General features: G+C 43.1%; 1 protein-coding gene across 1 annotated transcript in view; it reads left to right on the top strand.

Annotated features, from left to right (window-relative positions):
* Positions 1-19,596, top strand: part of LOC115461903 — a 149,321-nt gene that overhangs the window by 12,540 nt on the left and 117,185 nt on the right. The window contains exons 2-3 of the mRNA XM_030191962.1: positions 4,361-4,467; positions 5,779-5,936. Coding sequence (XP_030047822.1) covers positions 4,361-4,467; positions 5,779-5,936 — 265 coding nt within the window. The remainder of the gene's footprint in view (positions 1-4,360; positions 4,468-5,778; positions 5,937-19,596) is intronic.

Below are 19,596 nucleotides of genomic sequence, written 5' to 3' on the forward strand. Positions count from 1 at the left end.
TAATTGGGAGCTGATGTAAAGCTTATGGTTTTGGCATAAAATGTTTCTGAATTTGTTGCATTCTGATCTAGCTGTGAAACTGGAAGGACATCTCAAATCAAAGTAGGGTATACACAAAAAGTAGCAAATATGAGTTATCTTGTTGGGCAGACTGGATGGGCCGTGCAGGTCTTTTTCTGCCGTCATCTACTATGTTACTATGATCTCAAATCACTGAGAGGTCTAGAAGAAGTGGGATTTCCCCTGAGAAGAATTTTGCTGAGTTGGGGAGGGAGTGGAGGATGAGGGGCCAATCCTGGCTCTTTCAATGATTTCAAATGCCAGAGGTGGCAGGAGACAGTGTTTCTAGGGGTGTGGTAGACAACCCTGTCCTTGTTTCCCTCCCTCCTCGTCCTTGTGTGGGAAGTGCATGGATGGTGTACTATTTTGCGCTCAGACACACCTGTACTCTCTCTTTTCCCTTCCTTTCACTATTCTGTCTCGTTCTCGTTTCCTTACCCTAGTCCTGTGGCCCTGGATTAGGGCATATCCTGCCCCATAGAGGAATGAATATCACACACACCCCAGGAGCCGAAAGTAACCATACACAATCCTGGTGCTGCAGCCCTGGAGCAGGAAGACAAATACACCACTTGCCCTGCATTAACAAGAGTAGGGAACAGAACCAATGGTGCTGAGTTTATGACAGGTGCAATTTGTAGCAGGCTTATGATCTTGGGGATCAGTGGCAATTCGGTGGATTCACTTTTGGCAGGTTCAGTAGTTTAAGGCTCTGGAGGCAGTGACTTGTCTCACTTCCGTCGCTTCTCTCATCTTATGTCTTTGACTTCATTTGTAAACTGCTTTGATGTGTCCTTGACCTCAAATAGTAGCCTAGAAAGTATATAGATGGAGAATACTCTGCTGCCTACAGAAGGATCAATGTTCAGTCCCCAGAAGTAGTTCTAGGTAGGGCATGACTAGAACCCTGTTTTGATCCTGAGGAAATGATATCAGTATTTTCTTTGTTCAGGCTGCTCCGCTGGGTATGTTAACCCTTTTTCTTTTAATCTCTGCGTTCCTTCCTCTGTCTTCTCTCTGAATCAGAAAAGCACAGAGGTGCCTTGTCTTCTTGCCCTCCCTCTTCCCTCTCTGTTCTTATCTGATTCGCCTCTGTTAAAATTGTTCTTCCTACACCCTCCTGCATAGAACTGCCTGAGTCCCTATGCTTTCTGAATGCCTCAGGAGCAGTATACCCCTCATAGCGTCTATTTGTAACCATATAGGTGTCTCTAATATGCAAGTACATTTCAGAAAATTATTGAAGTCCACCCTGTTTAAAAAGTCTTATTCTTCAGGCACAACATAATAAGATTTACTGATGGTTTAAAATAATTCATGGACACTAATACCTTATATTTTCTTTACTATCCTTTGTTAAACTGATACCAATCTGTTTATAATCTTACTGTATTATTGTACTTTTCTACTGTAGCCCTACTACAGTTTTGTGTAAGCCACATTGAGCCTACAACAGTGGGAAAATGTGGCGTATAAATGTATTAAATAAATAATAAGTATGAGAAATCTACAATACTTCAGTGAATTTACAAGCCAGATGCTGCAGGAACTCCAGTGTGAGTTTTGTGTTCTCCAGTCTCATGAGATCATAAGACTTAATAACAGGTGTTCCTACACAATATGGCTCAAACATCCGAGAGCTGCTTGGTGCCATTTTGTTCCTGTTTGGGTTATGGAAGTTACTGCAGGAAGAAAAACACTGGGGTGGGGAGGAGGAGGCATGAAAATTTTGAATACCACAGCAACATTTTTGGCTGCCATGGTGACTTGCTGAGCCTAGTATGAAGATTCCCATAAACGCCAAGCACTAAGAGCAACTTACTACTACTACTTATCATTTCTATAGCGCTACTAGACATACGCAGCGCTGTACACTTGAACATGAAGAGACAGTCCCTGTTTGACACAGCTTACAATCTAATTAGGCCAGACAAACAGGACAAACAAGAGATAAGGGAATATTAAAGTGAGGATGATAAAATAAGGGTTCTGAACAAATGAATAAGAGTTAGGAGTTAAAAGCAGCATCAAAAAGGTGGGCTTTTAGCTTAGATTTGAAGATGGCCAGAGATGGAGCTTGACGTACTGGCTCAGGAAGTCTATTCCAGGCATATGGTGCAGCAAGATAAAAGGAACGAAGTCTGGAGTTAGCGGTGGAGGAGAAGGGTGCAGATAAGAGAGATTTACCCAGTGAATGGAGTTCCCAGGGAGGAATGTAGGGAGAGATGAGAGTGGAGAGGTACTGAGGAGCTGCAGAGTGAATGCACTTATAGGTCAGTAAGAGGAGTTTAAACTGTATGCGGAAACGGATAGGAAGCCAGTAAAGTGACTTGAGGAGAGGGCTAATATGAGCATAACGACGCTGGCGGAATATTAGTCGTGCAGCTGAATTTTGAACAGATTGAAGAGGAGAGAGATGGCTAAGTGGGAGACCTGTGAGAAGCAAGATGCAGTAGTCTAACTAAGCAAGAGATGATAAGAGTGTGGATGAGGCTTCTGGTAGTGTGCTCAGAAAGGAAAGGGTGAATTTTGGTGATATTATAGAGAAAGAAACAATATTATAGAGAAAGAAACTTCACTAGCACCCTCCAACAAACAAACTTGGTCAGCAGTTCCCAAACAATCATCACCCTCACTAGCACTAACCTTGAGCCACCAACAAACCAGCCTGCTGCCATCCGCACTTAACACTAACCAGCAACCAACAAATACCAAGTATCAACTACCGGTTAACCTTACCCTTCCCCACTGATTGTCTATACCAATACTCACCAGTAGGTTACATTGCCCAGACTTCAGCAACCTGACTCCAAACTGGGACATCTCAACTCCCAACACTAACTAGAGCTTGGTTACCTGAATGCGGAGTCCCACAGGGATCCCCCCTTCTCGCCGACTCTATTCAATTTAATGATGATACCCTTGGCCAAACTATTATCAAAACTTCAACCCATACATATACACAGACGACGTAACGATCTACATCCCATTTAAACAAGATTTAAAGGAAATTTCCAATGACATCAACCAAAGTCTCCATATCATACATTCATGGGCAGATGCATTTCGGCTGAAACTTAATGCAGAAAAAACCCAATGCCTAATACTCACCTCTTAACATAACACAAACAAATTCACCACCATTAACACACCAAATCTGAACCTTCCAATTTCGGACACCCTAAAAATTCTTGGAGTTACCATCGATCGACACCTAACACTTGAGAGCCACGCAAAAAACACAACCAAGTAGATGTTCCACTCAATGTGGAAATTAAAAAGAGTAAGACCTTTCTTCCCAAGGACTGTTTTCCGTAACCTGGTACAATTAATGGTGCTCAGTCATCTAGATTACTGCAATGCACTCTACGCCGGCTGTAAAGAGCAAATAATCAAGAAACTTCAGACAGCCCAGAACACTGCAGCTAGACTCATATTCGGTAAAACAAAATATGAAAGTGCTGTTTGAAACCCCTATGAGAAAAACTACACTGGCTCCCACTTAAAGAACGCATCACGTTCAAAATATGCTCCCTAGTTCACAAAGTCATTCACGGAGATGCACCAGCCTACATGTCAGACCTGATAGACTTACCACCCAGGAATGCTAAAAGATCATCCCGCACATTCCTTAATCTGCACTTCCCCAACTGCAAAGGTCTAAAATACAAACTAATGCACATGTCAAACTTTACCTACTTGAGCACACAGTTATGGAACGCATTGCCGCGCAACTTAAAAACGATTTATGAACTAACTAACTTCCGCTAACTACTGAAGACCCATCTCTTTAATAAGGCATACCACAAAGATCAACAAATGTGAATATACACAACTCCTCCACATATATTCAGAACTGTCTTACAATATCTGCTTGTTATACTACTATCATGTTTTGTCATTATCATGTTACCCAAGATCCTTCTGTAACACTAAAGGTCTATTTTCTAATATATTTCCACCATTCATGTTGTATTGTAAGCCACATTGAGCCTGCAAAGAGGTGGGAAAATGTGGGATACAAATGCAATAAATAAAACCACTCCATTCTCTGTACCAAGTACCCAGCCCCTGTCCTTTTGAGATTGGGATAGAGGGTTGGAAGTGCAGTGTCTGTGAGAGGGATGGAGGTTCAACCCTATAAGAGCCAAGAGTGGAAGAGGGGTGCATAAGCATTTTGCAGGGTTTAAATGCATAATAAAGAGAGGAGATACACCTAATATTCAGGAATGGAGCTTTTGGAATTGTCCTTCATTTGTGCTGCAAGTATGAACCTCTGTCCCTCTGGATTATTTTGTAGACAATTGGAGATGTCCTCCTCACTCTGTACGAAATGGGCTTTAATGAAAAGCAGGTGCAGGCTGCTATCCAGGCAGGCTTCCTCAGTGTCCAGGAGGCCACGGAATGGTGAGTAGATGGATGCTTCTGTGAAAACTGTTTTCTTGTTCCAAAGAGCATCCAAGGATGAGTCACACATTGTTAGAGGATGGGGAGAGAGAACCATGATCTGCCAAGTCTGTGAGTGAGGGCAAGTGTTAAGTCCCTCGGTAGTAGCACGGTGGGAGGACAGAGGGGAGTTTTGCAAGGTTAAAGTTGTATGAGTGAGGATGAGCAACCCGCTGTAGGTCATACGGTGTTAGGAGACTGGCAAGGTTAGAGGCTGAGTCTGCATGATATGAGAGAAGAGGAGCAAAGAACTGCAGGATGGGAGACTAGAGCTTGGATCTTGACGATTATGTCTGAATGAGAGTGAGTGAACTGTGATGGGTAAGGGCACTACCTTTAAATGAAGAAATGACATTTTTGGCTGAATTGGGATTGAGTTTGAGAAGTCAGAAGTAGGAGGCTTAGCCCAGAGCCCTAGGAGCTGGTACGAGCTAGTCTAACTTGGACGTAATCAAACCATCCGGCGAATCGCAGGAATCCCAAATATGGGCACAGGCATCCCTGTATATGGAGGTGCTGTCTTTTATAAATACCAGTCAGAGAGGTGTTCAGAGCTGGGGAAAAGGCAGTGGGTCCAGTGAAGTTCCACCTGCTGCTGGAAATGCTGCTGAAGGTTTAGAACAATGGACTGAGACCCTAAACCAAGCCATCCGAGTTGTACATGAAGGAAAGTGCTTGGCTGCTTCTGTTTGGACCTTTAGAAATTGAAAGATTGTGTTATTTGCTGAAGAGACTTAATATGGACAAGTTTGAGCTGTTGATTTCATTTCTCCTTTTGGAGATTAATTAGAACCTTTTTGAGAGCTCGTACTTACAGACATTATGAAATCAAGAGTATGAAATTATACAAAAGACTGATTGGAGTCCTTTCGGAGAAGGGGGCTTGTACCACAGTTGTACAGTGATAGCAGGTTTGGAGAGTGGTGCTGGGGCAGTGGCAATATCATCGTATTGTTGATGTCCGCAGATAAGGACCATTTTGTTCATCCGTTCTGAAGATTCAGGGCTCTTCTTGCTGTAACCTTTGGATTCTAGTGACTTATTGTCATTCATCTTCCTGTCACAGCATGAAACAACAAACGCCTATATGAGATGGCTTCTGGTGCATGCTTGCAGATATGTGCTTCCCTCATCTATATTGTCTTCATCTGCGGAAAAGGATGAAGAACGTGGACAGAATTGGCACCATTCAATAGTCATCTGTTTGATCAGCCTTGAGACCTCTGTCATTTTTTTCTCTCTTCGTTCATGAGTTTGGGTTTGTCTTGGCAGGTTACTGCAGGGAGGACAGGAGAGATGGCGACTCCAGACAGTGCCTGCCCATGAAGCCAGGACCAGTGCCATTGCTGCTTTCAACCTTCCCTGCTTCCCCCAGCTGCAGGAGCCACAGACCAGCCCTGAGGCCTCCGCCACAGAGAACAGCCCACAGGGTGAGGCCTCCACTCTTTCTCTGGCTGCCGTCTCTCTACATCAGCGATTGCTCTCTACTGCTAGGTTGGCACTTCTGTAGCTGGCTGCTGGTCTCTCTGTGTCTGCTGTTCGGCAGTGTTGCCAAACATGAAAGAGTGTTCATAGTCCAAAGATGGGTAGACAGTTGGTTGTGAGTTAACCCACTGTGGCAACAGCGCTGCTGAGCCTGCGTGTGTCTCTCTGCTGGCGCTCGCTCACTGTTGCTGAATCTGTGTTTTCTATTATTGTCTCTGCATCTTTCTGTGACTCTGCACTGTTTTTCCCCCTTTCTCTCTTGGTAAGGTAAAGAAATGTTTGATAGAGTGCCTGTAGGAATTGTAGAATCTCATCCTAATGGTGCTTGAAGTAAGGACCTTCCAATTCCTTGAAACTTTACATTTATTGAAGCTTTTTTTCCCCCTAAGATACAGAATTTGACATCATTTGTACACATGGAAGTTGATAATTGCATAGTCCTTTTCTTTTTTACGTTTTTAAAAAAGTTTGTAATACTTTTTTTTTAAGTTTATAATTTTATTGAGAAAAACTCAAAAATTGAAAACATTGAATATACAACGTCAACAGGTCAACCTTTTACAGATTCAAATCCCCCTCCCCCATTTCCCAAATTTCCCCAAACCGGAAAAGGGTATTCAGCCCGGTAAGCACCTGCCGCCCTTCTCCCAAAGACATAACTGTCCATCTTAAAAAGGAAAATACAAGTAAATAACAATACTTCCAGAAGAAGACCCTGAACAGTCCACCAAATTATCACTTGTTTCTTGGATATTATTAACAGAATTGAGCAATAAAGCAACTTGAATATCTTGTGTGATAGCGTGGCTTATTCCCTCTTCAAAAAATGAAAAGCAGAAGTGTCCATGTGGAGTTATGCCCTTCAGTCACAAATGAGAAATAATTCGTTTTCATCAGAATTCATAAAATTGTATTGAGAGTGTTTTTTCAAAAATAGAGGGAAACTGTTTCTAGGCTTTAAGATTTAATTATTTCCTGAAGTATCAAGAGATACACAATCTTCATTCCCTTCGACCTTCACGGTGCCTGACACACACCTACTTCATTCGACCACAATTCAACCTTGTATTTGTTATTTAACCGAGTGGCGAACGCCTTTACGGTACTATGTAAGCCACATTGAGCCTGCAAATAGGTGGGAAAATGTGGAGTACAAATGTAACAAATAAATAAATAAACGTGGACGTAAGCAGTTTCTTTTATTGAAACCTGGGGTTCTGCAAATTGGTGGAACCTTTTTTCTAAGATATCCATGTAAATGTATTATTAGATATAACGCTGTAAAATATGTGTTCTTGTCAGCTTTTTTGGTAACTAAGAGAGTTTCAGGAGATTGATTAGAGCTCTTTATATAATTAATATCTAACTCATGTACCTCAGGTATATTATTGCCTTTAATTAATTTTTCTTCTGTCTTCCTCTCATTAAGTCTTGGATCCTAATATTGTGGACTTGAGTGTTATATTTCGTTTTGGAATGTTTCTTTATAAGAGGTTATGATTTCCTTAGTAACACTTGAATTTTTTTAGGTTTATTTATCCCTTACTAAAGTTGTATGGACCAGCCACCCTATAATAGGTGGAATAAATAAACCAAGGCTACATAGGTATGAGAAATGCAATTGTTTATTACTTACCAAGCATAGATAACAAATAGTAATTTCTCATGAGAGTACAAAACTGCTAGTGGAGGAATAGCCTAGTGGTTAGTGCAGTGGACTTTGATCCTGGGGAACTGTATCGGGCAATCAAGCCATTGTGACATCACTGATAAGGTTGGCTCTTATTGGTGGAATGAATGGAGGAGTAGCCTAGTGGTTAGTGCAGTGGACTTTGATCCTGGGGAACTGTATCGGGCAATCAAGCCATTGTGACATCACTGATGAGGTTGGCTCTTATTGGTGGAATGAGTGGAGGAGTAGCCTAGTGGTTAGTGCAGTGGACTTTGATCCTGGGGAACTGTATTGGGCAATCAAGCCATTGTGACATCACTGATGAGGTTGGCTCTTATTGGTGGAATGAGTGGAGGAATAGCCTAGTGGTTAGTGCAGTGGACTTTGATCCTGGGGAACTGAGTTCGATTCCCACTGCAGCTCCTTGTGACTCTGGGCAAGTCACTTAACCCTCCATTGCCCCTGGTACAATATAAGTACCTGAATATATGTAAACCGCTTTGAATGTAGTTGTAAAAACCTCAGAAAAGCAGTATATCAAGTCCCATTTCCCTTTCCCTATACAGAAGTATTGGCTGTATCTGACACTCCGGCTCTAGTTTCCTGGTACAATCACTTTTATACAGGTTATTTCAGTAGCATATGATAATATCGTGGTTACAGGTAATTGGCTATATGATAATTGGTTGGTTACATTTGATAGGTTATATGGTAATAAATTGGTTACAGATAATTGGTTGTATGATTATGAAGTGGCTAACATTTCTTGGAAGCCCTGTCATCTTCCCGAGGAACTAGATTGTTCCTTCTTTCCCGAACATCTGTTAACTGTGACATTACTAAACCTAGTGGGACACGTGCAGGTCATTACCGCCCAAATTCTTTACCGCTAGGTCTATGGCTGGCGGTGAGGTCTCAGACCCAAAATGAACGCACGTTAATTTTGATTTTGATTTTGATTTTGCCACATGTCCATTTTCGGCAAAAAAAGAGGAATTTTTTTGCAGGCGTGCTGAAAAATGGATCTGCGCAGACCCAAAACCTGTGCCTACAGAACCACAAGCTGTTTTTCAGCGTGCCTCTGTAAAAGGACCCCTCAATTTGTTAACTTTTATAAATTAAAAAGAAAAAAAAGAATTCATAAAATTGTACACTTGAACCTAGTATCAGGTTCCCAATCAGTAGTCTTTATATTCCCCCTCCCACACACCACCTTGACCTGATTCCTGTCCCTGGTCTCACTGATAGGGGAGGTGGCATCTGCAACCATCTACTTTGCCAAAATGAACAGTTAGAGGAAGCTAAGCGATTTATCAACACAATAATACTGAGTGATTTCACTTACCTCAATATTTATTTGGTAAATGTCAGATGGGGACATGCTAGGGAGATAAGTTTCCTAGATGAAATCAGGAACCAAAGAGAATGGGTGTTATTTCAGACCAAGTAGAACACAGGATTTGGTATCACTTCATAATAGCTATTGTAACTTGATCAAATTTGACTGAATTACCGGGAGGGAGAGACCACTAAGGAAATCTATTCTGTTAGCGTTCAACTTTCGAAAAGCAATCTATGATAAAATGAGGAAAATGATTTAAAAATATACACAGAAGCCTATACTCTTCGCAGGCCTGAAATTTGTGGATTAAGCATAAATCATCGTACAGTTCAATTCCCACCATCACTGTGCACAGGAGTGTCAGCTTGGAGTTTACTATTAAACAAAAGAGAAAAGGCTTGGACCCTGCCAGGTCACAGAATTCATGAATTGCACAGGGTTGCAAGGAGACTTCTGGTTCTTTAAACATATGCCATAGAAGTGTACTCTGGAGGACTACTCCTTCCTGCTTCCAGCCTCTCTGGCTTGTCTCTGCTCTGGCTTTTCATCTCTGTTTGGGGAATCATACCTTCCCTGCTGAGCACTCTAGAGCTAGGCCTTTTAATATGCCCTGTGAGGGAATACGCTTAAGAAGGATCAGCAGTTTCCTATACACTCCATCATAGACCCATTTTACATAGAAAATTGAAAATGGAATTGACATGTCCCAAAGTGGTGAACTGGATTAGGAACTGGTTGACGGACAGGCGCCAGAGGGTGGTGGTAAATGGAGTTCGCTCGGAGGAGGGAAAGGTGAGTAGTGGAGTGCCTCAGGGATCGGTGCTGGGGCCGATTCTGTTCAATATATTTGTGAGTGACATTGCCGAAGGGTTAGAAGGTAAAGTTTGCCTATTTGCGGATGGTACTAAGATTTGTAACACAGTGGACACCCCGGAGGTAGTGGAAAACATGAAAAAGGATCTGAAAAAGCTAGAAGAATGGTCTAAGGTTTGGCAATTAAATTCAATGCGAAGAAATGCAAAGTGATGCACTTAGGGAGTAGAAATCCAAGAGAGGCGTATGTGTTAGGAGGTGAGAGTCTGCTAGGTACGGATGGGGAGAGGGATCTTGGGGTGATAGTATCTGAGGATCTGAAGGCGACGAAACAGTGTGACAAGGCGGTGGCCGTAGCTAGAAGGTTACTAGGCTGTATAGAGAGAGGTGTGACCAGCAGAAGAAAAGAGGTGTTGATGCCCCTGTACAAGTCATTGGTGAGGCCCCACCTGGAGTATTGTGTTCAATTTTGGAGGCCGTATCTTGCTAAGGATGTAAAAAGAATTGAAGCGGTGCAAAGAAAAGCTATGAGGATGGTATGGGATTTGTGTTACAAGACGTATGAGGAGAGACTTGCTGACCTGAACATGTATACCCTGGAGGAAAGGAGAAACAGGGGTGATATGATACAGACGCTCAAATATTTGAAAGGTATTAATCCGCAAACAAACCTTTTCCGGAGATGGGAAGGCGGTAGAACAAGAGGGCATGAAATGAGATTGAAGGGGGGCAGACTGAAGAAAAATGTCAGGAAGTATTTTTTCACGGAGAGGGTGGTGGATGCTTGGAATGCCCTACCGCGGAAGGTGGTGGAGATGAAAACAGTAACGGAATTCAAACATGCGTGGGATAAACATAAAGGAATCCTGTGCAGAAGGAAGGGATCCTCAGGAGCTTAGCCTGGAATGGATGGCAGAGCTGGTGGTTGGGAGGCGGGGCTAGTGCTGGGCAGACTTATACGGTCTGTGCCGGGGCTGGTGGTTGGGAGGCGGGACTAGTGCAGGGCAGACTTATACGGTCTGTGCCGGGGCTGGTGGTTGGGCGGCGGGGATAGTGCTGGGCAGACTTATACGGTCTGTGCCAGAGCTGGTGGTGGGAGGCAGGGATAGTGCTGGGCAGACTTATACGGTCTGTGCCAGAGCTGGTGGTGGAGGCGGGACTGGTAGTTGGGAGGCGGGGATAGTGCTGGGCAGACTTATACGGTCTGTGCCGGGGCTGGTGGTTGGGCGGCGGGGATAGTGCTGGGCAGACTTATACGGTCTGTGCCAGAGCTGGTGGTGGGAGGCAGGGATAGTGCTGGGCAGACTTATACGGTCTGTGCCCTGAAGAGGACAGTACAAATAAAAAAGTAGCACATATGAATTTATCTTGGGCAGACTGGATGGACCGTGCAGGTCTTTTTCTGCCGTCATCTACTATGTTACTATGTCCTGCTTGGGATATGCTGTATTCAATTGGTATTTTACAAAAGCCTCTGCTGAATCTGGAGCCTTTTGTAAAATACCTGTGCAGCAGTGTAGTACCTGAAGATTGGAGGGTGGCAAATGTGACACTGATTTTTTAAAAGGGTTCTAGGGGTGATCCGAGAAATTATAGATCAGTAAGCCTAATGTCGGTGCCGGGCAAAATAGTGGAAGCTATTATAAAGAATAAAATTACAGAACAAGTAGAGAAACATGGTTTAATGAGACAGAGTCAGCATGGGTTCAGCCGAGGGAAGTCTTGCCTCACCAATTTGCTTCATTTCTTTGTAGGCGTGAATAAACATGTGGATAAAGCTGAACTGGTTGATGTAGTGTATCTAGATTTTCAGAAAACTTTTGATAAAGTTCCTCATGAGAGACTCCTGAGAAAATTAAAGAGTTATGGGATAGGAGGCAAGGTTCTGGTGTGGATTAGGAACTGGTTATTGGACAGAAAACAGAGGGTAGGGTTAAATGGTCATTTCTCTCAATGAAGGAGGGTGAACAGTGGAGTGCTGCAGGGATCTGTACTGGGACCGGTACTATTTAACATATTTATCAGTGGTATGTTAATCGGAACTATGAGTGAGGTTATCAAATTTGCAGATGATAGAAAACTATTCAAGGTTGTTAAAACACGTGTGGACAGTGAAATATTGCAGATAGATCTTAGGAAATTGAAATACTAGGTGTCAAAATGGCAGATGAAATTTAATATGGACAAATGCAAGAATATGCATTGGAAAGACATTGGAAAGAATAATCCGAATCATAGTTACCTGATGCTAGGGTCCACCTTGGAGGTCAGCGCTCAAGAAAAAGATCTGGGTGTTGTTGTAGATAATACGTTGAAATCTGCTGAGTGTGTGGCAGCGGTGGCCAAAAAAGCAAATAGGATGCTATGAATTATTAGGAAAGTGATGTTGAATAAGACCGAAAACACTATAATGCCTTTGTATCACTCCATGGTGCATCTGCACCTTGAGTATTGCATTCAGTTCTGGTTGCTGTAACTCAAAAAAGATACAGCGGCATTAGAAAAGGTTCAAAGAAGAGCGACCAAATTGATAAAGGGGATGGAACTCCTCTCGTATGTGAGCAAGTGCAAAGTGATGCATGTGGGAAAGAGGAACCCGAATTATAGCTATGTCATGCAAGGTTCCACGTTAGGAGTCACGGACCAAGAAAGGGATCTAGTTGTCGTCATTGGTGATACGTTGAAACCTTCTGTTCAGTGTGCTGCTGCGGCTAAGAAAGCAAATAGAATGTTAGGTATTATTAGGAAAGGAATGGAAAGCAAAAATGAGGATGATATAATGCCTTTGTATTGCTCCATGGTGCAACCACACCTCGAATATTGTGTTCAATTCTGGTTGCCGCATCTCTAAAAAGATATAGTGGCATTAGAAAAGGTGCAGAGAAGACGAAAATGATAAAGGGGATGGGACGACTTCCCTAAGAGGAAAGGCTAAAGTGGCTAGGGCTCTTCAGCTTGGAGAAAAGACGGCTGAGGGGAAATATGTAGAGGTCTATAAAATAATGAGTGGAGTTGAACGGGTAGATGTGAAGCGTCTATTCACGCTTTCCAAAAATACTAGGACTAGGGGGCATGCGATGAAGCTACAATGTAGTAAATTTAAAACGAATCGGAGAACATTTTTCTTCACTCAACGTGTAATTAAACTCTGGAATTCGTTGCCAGAGAATGTGGTAAAGGCGGTTAGCTTAGCGGAGTTTTAAAAAGGCTTGGACGGCTTCCTAAAGGAAAAGTCCATAGACCGTTATTAAATGGACGGGGAAAGTCCACTATTTCTGGGATAAGCAGTATAAAATGTTTTGTACATTTTTGGGATCTTGCCGGGTATCTGTGACCTGGATTGACCACTGTTGGAAACAGGATGCTGGGCTTGATGGACCTTTGGTCTTTCCCAGTTTAGCAATACTTATGTACTTATGTAAAGGCTAAAGAGGTTAGGGAGAGGGGAGATATGATTGAGGTCTACAAAATCCTGAATGGTGTAGAACGAGTAGAAGTAAATCGATTTTTTTTTACTCGTTCCAAAAGTATAAAGTCTAGGGGACACTCAAGGAAGTACATGGAAATACTTTTAAAACAAATAGGAGGAAATATTTTTTTCAGTTAACGAATAGTTAAGCTCTGGAATTCTTTGCCAGAGGATATGGTAACATCGGTTAGCTTATCTGAGTTTAAAAAAGGTTTGTACAAATTCCTGGAGGAAAAGTTCAGTCTGCTATTGAGACAGACATGGGAAGCAACTGCTTGCCCTGTTTTGTAGTATGGAGTGTTGCCACGATTTGAGTTTCTGCCAGGTACTGGTGACCTGGCTTGGATACTGGGCTAGATGGACCATTGGTCTGACCCAGTATGGCTACTCTTATGTTCTTATGGATAAGTTCCTGGAGGAAAAGTCTGTAGTCTGCTATTGAGACACACATTGGTCTGAGCCCATATGTCCTACTCTTAAGTTCTTCTGAGGAAAGACTTACCGGCTCCTTCAGGCACATTCTACTGAGGTGGAGACAGAGGGAGGTGAGCGAATCACCCCGGCCCTGACCCCCCTCTTGTCCCCTTTCTCAGCTATGTAAAAGTCTATAGTCTGCTGTTGAGACAGATATGGAAAGCAACTGCTTGCCCTGGGATTTGTAGCATGGAGTGTTGCCACGATTTGGGTTTCTGCTATGTACTTGTGACCTGGCTTGGCCATTGCTTGGAAAAAAGGTACTGGGCTAGATGGACCATTGGTGTGACCCAGTATAGCTACTCTTATGTTATACGTTATGTGTATTTGTGAGCACACAAAGTGGGAGAAGCCACTTTACAAATGTACACAAGGGAAGAATGAGCAGCACAAACTTGGCAGCTTCTATATGAAAGTGATGATTTTCCAACTTCTGTGTGTAGGTATCCATTTTACAAACCTATGGTGCTTGTTTTAGAAACGCTATTCAGATTTTAGACATGTGTAAACCAGCATTTGGACAACTGTATTGCATAAGTGTCTAAGTCCTGGGTGTGTTTTGGGTAGGAATTTTATCCTTCTTGGTCCTCGCCCTCTCTGCTCTGTTTTGCGGGTTAATGTGGCTCTGTGAGGGAGTGTTATTAAGAGAGACCCGTAACTTCTTACATACTCCCTCACATATCCTCCCTCTCAGTTTAACCATGCTCTTTTGAGTGCCTTCATAAACAGTGTCCACCTCTTGAGAAAGGAAATCAGCATTCTGATTTTCCTGGCCAGCTTGGTGCTGTGTATTGGAAGTGTCACGTCTGTGGCCGTGACCCCTCTCCGACTCACCGTATTTCCTGTGGTCAGCTTCTAAGCTGGCTTCTGTTTGGTCTTTCTATGTTGTCTCTGTGTGCTGGCTGCATTGGATTGTCTGTGTGCTGTTTCCCGTTCCAGACTTCAGCCTAGTCCAGTCCGGATCTTCCGGCCTGCCAGACTTGCTGTTTTGTTTGAACCTGCACAGCACCCTTAGTTGCCTGGTGATTGCAGCAGCTGAGCCTCAGCTCCTGCTGGGCTTATTAGCCATTTTGAACCTCTCTGCCTTTGCATTGTCTAAGGTCCTGGTATGTTGGGGCTTTTTGCTCTTCTGCCTAGTCTGGTTTCTTGTTTTAGTTTCTTGCCTGATTCTGCTGTTTGCCCTGACCCGGCTTGTCCTTTGGTTTACTCTTCTGTTTTGTGTCTAGTCCTTGTCTGTTTGTGTCTAGTGGCTGTTCTGCAGCTTTCAGTGCTGTCCTTCAGCTTATCCTTTCCTTGCCCTGCTGTCCCTGTATGTTCCTTTCCTCTCTGACTCTCAGTCCTGGTTCAGCCTAGTGGGGATCCAGCCCTGCCTTGCCCAGTAAGTCCTGCCGGCCACCTGCAGCCAGAAGCTCAACTCGTGGTGAAAAGTGGCCAAGTACAGGTGAAGTTTAAGGGTCCCTGCTCTGCTTTAGTCCTGCCTGTTTGCCTCTGCTGCAACTCCAGTCCGGAGTTCCAGTCCTGTTCTGCCTAGTCTCCAGTGTGGGGTGGTTTTGCCTGCCGCTGCCGCTCCTCGGCAGTGGCCCAAGGGCTCACAACCCAGTTTCCTGCTTTGAAAACGTGACAGGAAGGGCGGGAGATGCAGGAACAATTGCATGATTGGAGCGTTGGATTTTTTTCTGACAGGCCGGCCATTTGAGGGGTTCATGGTCCATAACCAGCATAAAGGGGTACTCCATTAGATAGTTTTGGGAAGGTTTCAGTGCCCACTTGACAACTAGGGCCTCCGTCTTGACTTCAGTGTAGTTCTTCTCCCAGGGGTCTGACTGATGGAAGCCATAGAATATTCTTCCCTATCAACTTCTTGAGCGAGGACTACACAGAGGCCCACGTCAGCTGCATCAGTTTGCTCCATGAAAGGTCGATTGAAGTCATGGTTACAGTTCACAGTTCAAATTTATTTCGTATACCACAAATAAAGTATACAGCTAAGCGGTGTACAAATAAAAATAATTAGAAATTAGGGAACAGGGTAAAGGGAAAAATACAGAAGAGTGCCTGAGCTGAAGCCATTTAGCCTGACTCCAGCCCGAGGTGGGAGGATCCGGCACCTAGCAACCAGGCGTTTTCTGATGATGTCACCTTTGACTATAAAACTGATGCCAGATCCTGAGGCAAGGAACATCATTGTGGCTATAACCCCCTTGAGACACCATATTGAGAGATCATTTTGTCACTGCTGAGCTGAATCCGTTCAGCCTGACTCCAGCCTGAGGTGGGAAGTCCCAGCTCCTAGCAATCAGGCGCATCCTGAGGACATCACCTTTCGGCTACAAAAATCGACGCTAGATCCTAAGGCATCACACCGAAGGGGCATTCCAAAGGGGCACGTTCCACCCCTTTGTATGTCCCTTCGTACAGAACCTTGGGAGCAACTTGGTACTTTATTTTGAATTTGTCTCTTTTTAGAAAATCTGTCAAGGCAGAGTACATTCAACTATAATAGCAATGCATTTTGTCAGAAAGGAACTCCAAAATCATCAGTGGATAGAAAAGAAAAGGTACTGTCTACTTACCATGATATTGTTATTATGTGCTGGTTGTTGTTTTTATGCTTTGCCCTTATTGGCATTTTAAATGTACAATTTGATTTGATTATGCTTTTTCCATACCAGTATGGGTTACGGCCTCCCTGAAACCTAAAAATAGGTGAGTTCATCTTTTCAGTAATAGGTTTTTAATGTAATGTCTCATACTAGATTCTGAGAAGATTGAGGTAATTTTAGGTAACAGAGTGTTTTCTCAGCAGTCATGTTATAGTGATTCTTTTCATACAAAATTTACAAATCTGCAGTTTTTTTCCTAAAGGTAGAGGGTATTCTTCTGTTAATGTGGTAAAGATAGATTTATCGCTTTCAGTTAGTAATGATTTTACGCCTGTCCCTTTGAGCTGCAAAGAACAACTCATAAAAAAACTCCAGATCGCCCAAAATACAGCAGCCAGGCTAATATTCAGCAAAACACGTTTCGAAAGTGACAAACCCCTCCGAGAAAAGTTGCATTGGCTCCCAATCAAAGAATGGATCATCTTCAAAATCTGCACCTTAGTCCACAAAATCATATACGGCGTAGTCCCAGAATACATGACAGATCTCATAGACTTACCAATAAGAAACAAAGTCAGATCATCAAGATCCTACCTAAACCTACACTACCCAAATTGCAAAGGACTGAAATACAAAACAACTTATGCAGCCGGCTTCTCCAACATACGCGCACAACTATGTACATAGAGAGAGGTGTGACCAGCAGAAGAAAAGAGGTTTTAATACCCCTGTATAAGACGTTGGTGAGTATTGTGTTGAGTTTTGGAGGCCGTATCTTGCGAAGGATGTTAAAAAAATGGAAGCGGTGCAAAGAAAGGCTACGAGAATGGTATGGGATTTGCGTTACAAGACGTATGAGGAGAGAATTGTTGACCTGAACATGTATACCCTGGAGGAAAGGAGAAACAGGGATGATATGATACAGACGTTCAAATATTTGAAAGGTATTAATCCGCAAACTAACCTTTTCCGGAGATGGGAAGGCGGTAGAACGAGAGGACATGAAATGAGATTGAAGGGGGGCAGACTCAAGAAAAATGTCCGGAAGTATTTTTTCACAGAGAGAGTGGCGGATGCTTGGAATGCCCTCCCGCGGGAGGGGGTGGAGATGAAAACGGTAACGGAATTCAAACATGCGCGGGATAAACATAAAGGAATCCTGCTCGGAAGAAAGGGATCCCCAGAAGCTTAGCCGAGATTGGGAGGCAGAGCCGGTGATGGGAGGCGGGGCTGGTGCTTGGGAGGCAGGGCTAGTGCTGGGCAGACTTATACGGTCTGTGCCCTGACAATGGCAGATACAAATCAAGGTAAGGTATACACAAAAAGTAGCACACATTAAATTATCTTGTTGAGCAGACTGGATGGACCATGCAGGTCTTTTTCTGCCGTCATCTACTATGTTTACTATGTAACTATGGAATGGGCTTCCAAAAGCTGTGAAAACAATCCATGACCACTTGAACTTCAGGAAATCACTAAAACCCAAAAAGGCCTACCCCAACGACCCCACGTAACCCTCTTCACCTACCAACACAGCATGACTATGATCGAACAGGACATCACACAATCTTCATCCATTCCGACCCTCCACTTATACCTCATACGATCACTATACAACTTTGTATTTGTTATCCACCAACTGGGCAAACGCGTTTGACGGTACTATGTAAGCCACATTGAGTCTGCAAATAGGTGGGAAAATGTGGGTTACAAATGTAACAAATAATAATAATAATAGTATATGTTAATTGCCAAATTTATGAAAAAAAACCCCAAATTACAGTCAATTCTGATGTAGGCTGTATGTTTATCTCTGAAACTTGGTTAACTGATCAAGGTAGACCATTGTTCTCTCACCTCTGCCCTCTGGGTTACAGTGTTATTCACTTAAGATTGGACAAAAGGGTTGGTGGATTGGCTGTGATGTCCAGATGTGGAATTTATGACATTTATGTATTTATTTTCACAACTTATATACTGCCTACCCCTAAGCGATTCACACACAGGCATTTGTAAAGGTACTTTTCTGTCCCAGGTGGGCTCATAATCTAAGTGTTATTTGTACCTGGGGCATTGGAAGGTCAAGTGACTTTCCCAGGGTCACAAGTTGCTGCAGTGGGAATCAAACCCAGTTCCCCAGGATCTCAACCCACTGCCCCAATATACACTTCAGGATGATTTGTCACTATCTTCCAATTCTGTAGGCATGATGCTTATTTTTAGACCTCCAGGTCCTTGGTGTAATATAGTATATTTATTAATGGAAGCAATCTCTCGGGCAGTTACTATTAATAATTGGAGATTTCAGTCTTCATTTAGAAGATTATCTGGATTTGAATGTTACAATTTGAAAATTGTTTTTAAACTGTTGTGAATTAATTTTGTTGTGAGACAGACCCACTCATTGATCAGTGATCCATACTGGGACCGGTGCTATTTAACAGAGTGGTTCCCAAACCTGGTCCTGGAGGCACCCCAGCCAATCAGGTTTTCAGGATACCCACCATGAATATCAATGAGACACATTTACATGCACTGTCTCCACTGCATGCAAATCTCTCTCATGAATATTCATTGCGGGTATCCTGAAAACCTGACTGGCTGGGGTGCCTCCAGGACCAGGATGGGAACCACTGATTTAACATATTTATACATGATCTAGAAATCGGAATGGCAAGTGAGGTGATTAAATTTGCAGATGACACACAGAACTATTCAAAGTTGTTAAAAACACACGCGGACTGTGAAAAATTGCAGGAAGACCTTAGAAAATTGGAAGACTGGGGCATCCAAATGTCAGATGAGGACAAATGCAAAGCAATGCACATTGGGAAGAACAATCCAAATCATAGTTATCTGATGCTAAGGTCCACCTTGGGGGGTCAGCACTCAAGATAAAGATCCGTGTGTCATAGAAAATACGCTGACGTCTTCTGCTCAGTGTGTGTGGCAGTGGCCAAAAAAGCAAACAGAATGTTAGGAATTATAAGGAAAGGGATGGTGAATAAGTTCAAAAATACTGTAATGCCTTTGTATTGCTCCATGGTGCGTCCGCACCTTGAGTATTGCGTTCAGTTCTGGTTGCCGTATCTCAAAAAGGATATAGCGGAATTAGCAAAGGTTCAAAGAAGAGCGACCAAAATGATAAAGGGGATGGAACTCCTCCCATGTCAGGAAAGGATAAAGAGGTTAGAGCTCTTCAGCTTGGAAAAGAGACGGCTGAGGGGAGATA

Source organism: Microcaecilia unicolor, chromosome 1, assembly GCF_901765095.1.
Source record: "Microcaecilia unicolor chromosome 1, aMicUni1.1, whole genome shotgun sequence".
Classification (NCBI taxonomy): domain Eukaryota; kingdom Metazoa; phylum Chordata; class Amphibia; order Gymnophiona; family Siphonopidae; genus Microcaecilia; species Microcaecilia unicolor.